This window comes from Pavona decussata, unplaced genomic scaffold, assembly GCF_977016875.1.
Source record: "Pavona decussata unplaced genomic scaffold, jaPavDecu1.1 SCAFFOLD_59, whole genome shotgun sequence".
NCBI classification, from domain to species: Eukaryota; Metazoa; Cnidaria; class Anthozoa; order Scleractinia; family Agariciidae; genus Pavona; species Pavona decussata.
The window spans coordinates 997,733-1,008,246 of NW_028145481.1; the positions used below are offsets into that span (position 1 = coordinate 997,733).

The window sequence follows — 10,514 nt, forward strand, 5'->3', positions numbered from 1 at the left end:
TTAAAATTCAGAGCACTAAAAACATTTTTGAAGAGCGATATGAAAATCACGGTTAATTTTTAATCGGGGAGTAGTGTTAATTGGTTTTCCAACAACCGGGCCCTGTTGTTCGCTCTTTTGTCCTCTCGACCAACCATGTGGGACGTTGAAAACGGTGTAGGCCGTGCTACACACGACTTTAAATAAGAATTTTTTCTGGTATTATTGTAATTAGTCACAGTGGAGAAGCGAAACAATCGAATGGTTTACCTTTGGGAAATGCAAATACATTTTATAGTTCTGTAAGCTGGCCGCTTTGAAAATAGTCTATACCTTGTTCCCTGTCGATGGCAGAAATATCATATTCCAGTGATACCACACTGATCCTACACATGTTGTCATATTTCCCGCCAAGTTTTTACAGAAGGTCTTAGGTTCGACTCCTGATAGGAGCGCTCGGATTTCCTTTTCCCGAGTATGCCTGTGTCACTTTCTAGAATAATACTGACATCATTCTCATCAGTTTTCTTGTTTAAAACTGCTAACTCGCGTTTATGGAAACCTAATTTCTCAATAACATAATTTTCGAATCGTACTGATTATTAGCTTTAACACAACAATCTTGCAAAGGTTTAACGAGATCAGGAAAACATCAGCCAATACGAATTGTAAGATCGCTGGTGGTTGCGCGCGAAAGAACCCCGCTGTGATCCACGCAGGGTGACGGATTCTCCTGTTTTGTCTAGAAAGACACGTTTTAGGAAGCCAGCAGGCCGCTTCTTGATATTCAAAAAAGAGAACTAAACAAACGAGGAACAAGCGTGTTGAGGGAAAGTTTTCACAGCCGGTTGGGTCGCACCCTCGACGTGCCTTTTTACTTCCTTTTCCTTTTCTTTTTTTTTTTTTTCGCTTAAATAACTGTCCTATCAAGTGAACCATTAAGAAGGGGACCGTTAGGTCCATACAATTAATTCAAAAAACCCCCGGGGTTTGTTCGTTCAGGCATTTCATTATTTCTTAACAACTTAATTCCATTGGACAGAGCACTTTTTGATGTTTGTACAAGCGAGCAGGTATTTTACGGCAATTTAATGTAAATTTCCTGAAAGATCAAAATGTTTATAAATAGTTTTTTTGTTCCTTTTTATTCAGGTGCTGTTTCAGTTTTACACAAATGTTCGTGACACATCGACAGGGATTCTTGCGTCATTCCTGAGTTTGTAAAAAAGATGAGCGTTCTGAGAGAAAACGCAAAGCTGATGAACTGATTTGGAAGACTAGTGCTTCGCTCGGCGGTTAAGTGTAATGGTCAACAACATCAGGCTGATGCTGGTTATGTTGATCGCTCTTGTTCTCCAAATGGGCCACTTAAATGCAAGATCCAAACTGGAAGATCAGTATGGTAAGATATTTAACTAAAATCACGAGTTATTACGAGATATTTACCAATTTCTGGCTTCAGATTCAAACTGCTGTTCACTTGTCTAGCATAACATTGGGGGTTGATACGGCCTACGGAAATAAGCAAATCAGATTCGGGGGTTTATAAACCTTCAACTGATAATTAAAGCGATCCAAATGGCCAGCTATTAAAATGACTTAGAATGTCATGTTGAACCCGGTTTAGATCGGCTACGATTTCAGTGTCGGCCACACCGTATCGAAGCGCAAATCGTACGTGTATTTTGACAACCGATTTGAGTTTGATTGACATCGCAGTTTCTTTGAGCGTGCCGGTCCGAGTTGTTGAAATCTGTTGAATAGGGCCGATCGACTGTCATTCTAATTTGTCGCGGTCGCAAATTGAACTTCAAAATGCACTTACGATTCGCGCGCCGATATATCTGTCGCACCGTCACAACAGGCCGACAAATTGTAGTGTTGAAACCGGCCCTTAAATTATACTCCACAGCAAAATTATCCGGGGACGCTGTCATTGAAACTTCTGAACTATGCTCCGCCTTTACAAATTCGAATTTAATTTAGATTGTTTCAGACGTTTGTGATTCTGAACTTTGTATTATTGAAATTCCTGCGGTGCAAAGAAAATTACCGCTATGAAGGAATGTAAAACTTTTTGCAGATTTATCGAGATTTGGCAGCCTTTAATCGAACAAAAATACATCGCGTTAATAATTATTAATTGAAAACTGTTTTTCATTTGCGAGGAACCAGTTCCGGCGAATGTTTATCTCAATAGGTGGCTCAACGTGTTGCATAATATTGGGCGAGAAAAGTCTTGGAAGAGCCCCAAGGGGGTGGGGGCAGAGTGTTGAGTTTGCTACTTATCCCACCCTCAGCTAACTGGCTAGGATTGAGCATTGAAAAGCAGCAGATGGTGCCTCCCTATTATTCATTAGACTGCGAGCAGTCTTTTTTTCCTCCTAATTCACGGCTGTAGTGCGCGATGGATGTAGCGGGCGCGGAGGAGAGCCTGTGGAGGGTCTTTTGATCTTCGTGTTTGCTGCCGATGACACCTCTTTGATAGATAGATCCACCCATTTCAAAAAACATTGTGATTTTGCGGGAAAGTGAAAACAAACACGACTGAGCGTAATCGTTCATGCTTGGCTATCTTTCATGGTAAATAAAATTTTTTCAATAACTGTCAAAATTCCCGCGCTCCGGTTGGCTTGTAGCTATTGTCTATAAGAGTACAGACAATAAAACTGACGTCAGAGGTAACGCGCGCGCGCGCTTTTAGAACGGGAAATAAAGCCAATTTTGCTCATACTTTTTCCATGTTATTGCGGAAAACAAATCGACGGCAGTTTTCCATGGTCTATAGTTTTATAAACCAAAAAATTTTGCTAGTATTTCATTAATTTTATAATTTTGTAAAAATTTCACTGACTAAAAAGCTAAAATAACATTGATTCATATTGGTAATTGAACTGAGTGGAGTGCAATTTGGTCTGAAATTATACGCGTGATTTCAAAATCAAACGAGCGCGCAGCGCGAGTTTGATTTGAAATCACAAGTATGATTTCAGACCAAAATTGCACGACACGAAGTTCAATTACCACTTAATTACATCCATTTTGAAATCACAGAGTATCACTGTCAATATTAATATTCTATTTGTGTTACTTCATTTCCATTTTGATGGGCTAAAGAAAGGATGCAATTTAGAGCAAAAAATGGTGCAATTTGGGAATAAATTGCACCATTTTGGACCAATCAGATTCCAAGGATCACCAGTGATTTCAAAATGGATGTAATTAAGAGTATAATTAAATAACACTCCCGAAAGAAGAACACACCAACAAAGAATTCGTTTATTTAACGATGATCTAACTGATGTCAAGAGGTTAAGATACGCCGTGTTCTCTAGTTGTCGTTTAACTCAAAACGTAACATTGTGCCTGACAAAAATTTCAATTACAACTATCCTTAAAACTATAGCAAATTACCAGAAGGAGAAAAGTGGTTCGGGGCCAAGCTAATACCAGGGTAATACTCCCGGCTGTTACCAAGGCTAATCCCAAGATGTAATACAACCTGGCTGGGACAAAGGCTTATCCTAAGGGTAATACTGCCCAACGGGGACCTACGCTAATCCCAGGGGTAATGCTACCTGGCTGGGACCAAGGCTGATGCCAGGGGTAATACTACCAAACGGGGACCAAAGCTTATCCCAGGGGTAATACTACCTGGCTGGGGCCATGGCTAATCCCAAGGGTAATACTACCTGGCTGGGACCAAGGCTAATCCCAGGGGTAATACTACCTGGTTGGGACCAAGACTAATCCCAGGGGTAATACTACCTGGTTGGGACCAAGGCTAATCCCAGGGGTAATACTACTCGGTTGGGACCAAAGCCAGTCCAAATTGAAACACGCACTGATCGAAAGCGGCGTAAGTATCACTTAGCTGAAATGATCTGTTCGTCTGACCAGAGAATTGTTAGGCACCAATAAACAGAACATATGACAGTTAATCTAGCTGCCTTTTCTCCCTAGTTCTCATCGAAGGTGACATGATGGTGGACAGATGGTTTCTTGAGAATTTGCGTCGGATTAATAAGCGAGGAGCGTTACTCAACAGGCTCAAGTCACGGCGCAGTTACTACTGGCCCGGCACTGACTACAAAAATGGCAGCCGAATTGTACGAATTCCATACAATTTAAACGTCGGATTCTTTACCAAATTGTTTGGTAAGAGTAGACTATTCATACTAGTGTTGCTGAATGAATAAGGATGCATATACTTTCTTTATGTTTTTGCTCGTTTGGAAGTTCAAAAAGGGACTGGGCCCTAGTTTATACATTGCTCAAACTTCGGTATGAAGAAATGAAAATTAGTAAGTTTACCAAGTTTGGTTATGTTTCATTGCGTAGTAACCAGGGTACGACCTGTCAAAAGTCGCCCAAATTCCATACAAATGTCTCTAATTCTGAGATGGTGTCCCCCAAATCCATACAAAGTCTCTAATTTTTCCGATTAATTTGTGAAAGCCTTTTACATGGTTGCAATCTAACGGCAGAACCTCAAACTTGGTAAACTGACTAATTTTAATGTGATTAACTCCAATTTCTGATTTAAAAACTCGTCCTCAAACTCCTTAACCATGGGTAATTTGCCTTATTCAATTGTACATAGAAACGTGTGTAGAAGATCCAGGCGGGCTAGCAAATAGGAAGAAAAGAGGACAAGTCATGTTGGAGGCGGGTTATCTTGCTACTTCTTGTATCCAGTTTACCTGCCCTTCACCCTCTAATAGATCCCTTTACTTTGTGTTTCTAGGTACAGGACCAGTAAAAGCCTTCAACGAAGCCATTGAAGAGTATCACAAGAGGACATGTCTCAGGTTTGAAGAGAAAACGGACGATGACAGGGATTATATAGAAATCATTTCTGGCACTGGGTGAGCGAGGGTTTTAAGGGGTGTTTACATGATAGTGTGTGCGACAAAAGGCGAACGTGCGATTCGCGTTTTAAAAACAACGAGTACCTAGATAGGAATACATGTCGTGCAAAATAATTCTGGCTAACTACAGTGAAAGCTCTCCTTACGGACACCTCTTTAATACGGACACTTCTCTCTTACGGACAGTTCACTTGGTCCCTGAGAAACCGAAATCCATATAAATCCTACCTCTCTAAAACGGACACCTCTATAATGCGGACACTTATCCCTGTCCCCTTAGAGTCCGTAACTCAATTTTACTGAGAAACTGAAAACACGTAGTCATCTCTGTCGTTTGCCGTTTGTCCATGAATTTTATCAGTCCGTGACACAGGCATACTCGGGGAAAAAAAATCCCGGAGTTCTGCTAACAGGAGTCGAAGCTATGACCTTCCGACAACTAATGCGCATTCTCTAACCTTGAGACCAATTTGTTAACTTCTTACTTTGTTAACGTGGACTACCTGTTCCTCTGGAGTCACTTCTCAATTTTGCGGAACATTTATGCTCCCCTCGACTGTTTTTCGTCTTTTCACAGATGCTGGTCTAAAATTGGACGGCGAGGCGGTAAACAGGAACTGTCTCTTGGTTCTGGGTGCGAGACGCGAGGACGAGCAATGCACGAAATTATGCACGCTATTGGGTTCTTACATGAACAGAGCCGTCCAGATAGGGATCGACACGTTAAAGTTCTTTTCCAAAACATTAAAAATGGTGAGAGTACACTTAAAATAATAGACTGTGAAAAGCCTCTCTTTTGCTTGAAAATCCGCGGGGAAGAACGCAAAAAATTGAGCAAGCACGAAATTCAAAGAGCGAGTCGCGCACGAGAGAGGCAAAGCCGCGAGGTAGAGTCGATTAGCGCGAGCGCCGAAAAGCAAGCCTTCCGCGCGCGCTATTCGCCCCTCGAATATGCCGGGTACTCGCTCAGTTTTTTGCGTTCTTCCTCGCGAATTTTTGAACAAAAGAGAGACTGCTCACAGTCTCCTACAATAATTACTTGGGAGATCTGTAATCACTTTATTTGGTAGATAAAGGAAACGGCAAATGGCAGAAATAACCACGTGATCATGTTTATCATAACATAAGCGCTAATCTCACTTTGCCGTTTCCCGTAAACGCGATTCTAAATCTCTCGATTCGCCCAGGTTACTAAATGGCTACCGACGATATACTGCCAGGGGTAACCCGGCGATGGAAGGTAGTATCCGATCGAAGGGGATTAGCAATATTCCTAGTTGATTCATGCTACGGAAACTGGGTCAACCTCCGGCCGCGTGAGCCAGTTAGGCTCAGCGCAACTTTACCTTAAACTTTTTTCACCTTACGTTTGTAGGGAAAGAGTCACAGTTCAAACTGACACCTCGACAAGACATCGGAAACTTGCCGTACGACTTTCACTCTCTTATGCATTACAGCAACAATTTTTACAGCAAAGACGATAGCCCGACAATTCAAGCGCGCATTGATTCAAAAATGCAACTTGGACAGAATAACAGCTTCTCTGCTTTGGATGTTGTGCGAATCAACATGTTGTACAAATGCCCTCAACTGCAAACAGACTGTAAGTAATGGCAAGTAATTTGGTACTTAGGGGTGTGTTTATCAGTACGTAATGTTAATATTCTCAATATTATTACTATAATTTATAACTATATGTTTTTATTACGTAAGTAGGAAGTTAGGTGTCCCCAATTAGTTTACAATTCTGTAAGCTAGATCAAACGAGACGTTAATAAAGTTCTTATATAATGATTAAGTGGACAGATCCTTTTTAGCTTAAAAGCTCTCACCTCCGCGGAGCCCTCTTTCGCGCTCGAGCGGAGACAAATAAAGAGAGTGAAATTTCCGACTTTTCAACCCTTTCTTTATATATATAAAAAAAGCCTCTGTCGTGGAGAAAGACAAAGCTAAGTTAGAGATATTGTCCCTGACTGAGTTAAATTAACGAGAAGGCCATCAGACCAACTTCGGCTTTTTGAGCTTTGGGAGGATCTCTGAGAAATAACTGCATGGAATGGAACGGTTATATAAAAAAAATTGAACATTTCAAGCCTTTTTTCTTCCATAGCAAGGGCGAAAAACATCCCACTTGCTTTGAGAACATTCAAAGTTACACTGCTACACACGTTTTTCACCTTCATCTGAATCAATTCCTTGAACGTTTATGATATAAAGACAACATAATATTGATAAATGTTTATACAATTTTCATGACATCGACAGTGGTGATGTATTTCGTTACTGTGTATACTGCTGACGTGTCCTTCGCCGGAACTGACTCCAAAGTTGATATACTTATCTGTGGAACGAAGGGAGACTCGGGCGAGATTGTGCTGGAACGTACCGAGGAAATTCCAGATCCTTTTGAAAGGGGAAGGTGAGTGAATTTGAAGCAATATTAACTGTTATTATAGACAAAGCGGTTTTTAACTGAGTTTCGTGAAACCAAACCCAAAGTACATACGTAATTACATTGGTCAATCACAAAAGACGTAAGCAGCATAATGAACCAATCAGAATCGAATTCGAAGCAAATACATGTACGCGCCGCCAAGCGCGGGAAAATACGTGCGAGCAAGTCACGATTGGTTTTTGTTTTGTTTCTCATTGGTTGAAAAAGTGGCTCGAACTGTGTATAGCCTGCGTGAAAAGCTCTAGAACGGGAAGAGGAAAGAGGGGAATATGTCGCACGCGCGAAGCGAGGGGAGCGCGGACCCTCGCTTCGCGCGCGCGCCTGATATCTCCTATATCCTTCCCTTTTCTAACTCCTATCAAGTACGCTACCGGATCATTTGAGATTTGACATTGAATATATGGACGGATAGGGCTACTCCGAAACCAAGTTTACATTCTGTTTTATTGTCTGGGTGATTTCCACCGTCAGATGTTTAAGTCGTGCCTAACGAAATAAGCATGCCATCGGCTAATAAGTGCCCTGTCTTCTGTCGTACGGTCCGCGAGTATGAAATTTAAATCAACCAATGAGAAGTCGACACCGGGTTAAAACTATGTTTTCATACGTCATTGACGTCGGCGCTCTGTGATTGGTTGTGCCGAGCAAGAGAAAATACAGGAAGTTACTTACACTGAAAGCGCAGTTTAGTATGGCGCGAAGTGTTATTGTCATTTAGTCGTCAGTGCAGTGTACTTTTTGCTAGAGTCATTGAATGACGTGTGAAAACCAGACTGCTGCACGTACCGCCGGCTCAACCTCCGTTTAGACATACTACAAAAAGTGCTTCCACTTGAGTTCCAGGAACTGAAGTAAACACATTTACATGATGTCGAGAAATAGCTTTGACCCTATCTTCTGAAGTTCTTTTACTAAATAAAACTTGATTCATTCTTTATTTTTTTATAATTTTTTTCGTTTTAGTAAAGAAACGTTCCCCGTGATTGTACCCAACATTGGTAAATTGGTCTCCCTAAAGATCAGACTAGCAGAGTCCTCTTGGTTCTGGAACACAAATGCTTGGATGCTGAAGAGAGTAAGTGGACTGTAAGCCTGCACAAAACTCATGTAAACTCTTGAAGACTCTTTTTTGACCATGCCTACTCAAGTCTCACTCCCCGATCCATTTTGTGAACTAGTATAGCACAAAATTAAACAAAAACCCGAAATTTCCTGTTGTGTTGGAAAGGAAGCAAGGAAACGAACTAGCTAGTTAGAAGTGTTAGAACTCCTCCCCACTCTCAAACGTTTGTGCAATGTAACAACTTTACAATCAGACGTCGTTACACCAATGGCATAACAACAAGACACACATGCATGAACGTATTTTCAGTATGTTATAACGGTCACAAAATTGTGAAGTTTTTTCGTTCGATTTGGCTAAGTGTTCCAAACAACAGCTGTTAATGATTTTTGATTAATCTATCATCGATACACTTCATTAATTAATTAATTATTTAATTAATAGTCATTTATAACATTTTTCTTTTGAGGTTGAAGTAGAAACGCCAGATGATAGGAAAAGACTCAAAGCGCCTGTGAAACTGGAATATAACAAGTGGCTTGAGCCCGGAGATCACGTTATACTGAGGCCTTAGATTGAGAATGTGGTCTCTGCAAACTAGCTGAAGTGTAACTCGAAATCGTTTAGATAAGCTAGGAGTTAGTTTCTACGGAAACTGTGGTGCTGTGTCGGTAGGGAGTGGAAAGGAATGTTTGGTCACCGTAAAGAGATTCGAGTGCAGACGTTTCGAGCGCGCCCTCGAATCTCTTTACTGCCACCAAATTACCTTATTAACTCGGAGAAAAACCACGCTGATTCGCGACAATTTATTTTGTATACATAAAAATAAATTTATACTATAAAAATTTGTAATTTCTGGTAATTGCTAATATTGTGATAAAGTCAACAAAAAAAAAACCTTCTTTTGCGATTTATAGGATTTATAAATTATTCCCCGTACAGTCCGTTTTAACACAGTGGGGTATACTGGTATCTCGAACTTGAGGAGGGAGTAGGGGTCCAACGCTTTCGTGTCGGTGTTATCTGTTTCAACCCGGGTATCTTAAACATTGTATATCTCGAAAACCCGTTAAGCTGAGCATATTATGCTAGATCTATCCAATGATGATAAGACTGACTAAGTGCAGTGTAGTGTAGTTACCATTCTTATAAAATGCAATGTTGTGTATTTAAGAAGAAAAGTTAGCGAGAAGAGTTTTGCACCAAATTTAATCTCATTCGAATGTTGTGTATGTTGTGAATATTAAAAGCAGAAATCGTGTTGTAAGTAGGCATTTTTTTGGACGTAACGTATTTCAGGCATATTTTCCTTGCCTGTCAAAGCCAGGAAAGATTTACATTTTATTGTAACGTAACATAAATATTTTTATTAAAAACTGGATCATTGATAATGCAGTTCCAGACTTTTGATTATGGGATGTCAGCCATTATACCATGTCCAAGAAATAGCGGTCATTAAATTGTCTTCTGGCCGTTCTTGTAAACTGAAATCAGCATGATCTAGCAATATAACTCGGTTTATTTTAATTAAAAAATTATTCCACTTGCGTTTGTTGGATATGTAATGATTATAGTAGCCTCGTTTGCTTTCAGCTGTGGTCTCATACCCCACGCGCGCTTGTGAAAAAGATATTTGTTAGTATAAGCTAGTTATACATACATAGAAATTAACACATCACTTTCTTTTCAACCTGCCCTGGTAATTTATCTAAATTATCTACTTTGTACTTTCAAAACAAATACGGTAATAAATATTAAAAAGCTGAATAATGATGGAAAGGATGACGATGGTAATGAAGACGATACGGGATTCACTCCCAGAAAATGTCCGCAGACAATCTTAATTTCCAACCCGCGTTAATTCGCGTGCGCTTAACTTGAGGTAAAGGCAATTGGACAAGTAAACTGAATAGCTTTCTTTAAATATTCAGAAAGGAGCCTATTTGCGTTTATTTAAGATGCCTTAATGAATGTCAATGTTCTTTACTTAGGTTATCTACATTCCATTTGGTATCCAATCAGAACTCGCTGAGATGATAGTTCCAGAAAACCGGCAACTGACTGAACGAGTGCCTTGTACTTCCTTGATGTTCCGCTGTTATGTTTCGTTGATTTTGTCTATGTTTGATTTTTCCATTATTTTATT

The 10,514-nt window shown here is 40.2% G+C and overlaps 1 protein-coding gene across 1 annotated transcript; it reads left to right on the forward strand.

Annotated features, from left to right (window-relative positions):
- Positions 1-897: 897 nt before the first annotated feature.
- On the forward strand, positions 898-9,483 carry LOC146479313 (hatching enzyme 1.2-like). The gene is made up of 8 exons (XM_085110945.1): positions 898-1,381; positions 3,943-4,137; positions 4,727-4,847; positions 5,428-5,603; positions 6,226-6,453; positions 7,116-7,269; positions 8,269-8,380; positions 8,838-9,483. Exons 1-8 carry the CDS (start codon positions 1,285-1,287, stop codon positions 8,940-8,942), a joined length of 1,188 nt encoding a protein of 395 aa, XP_084967071.1. The 5' UTR covers positions 898-1,284; the 3' UTR covers positions 8,943-9,483.
- The last annotated feature ends 1,031 nt before the right edge of the window (positions 9,484-10,514 follow it).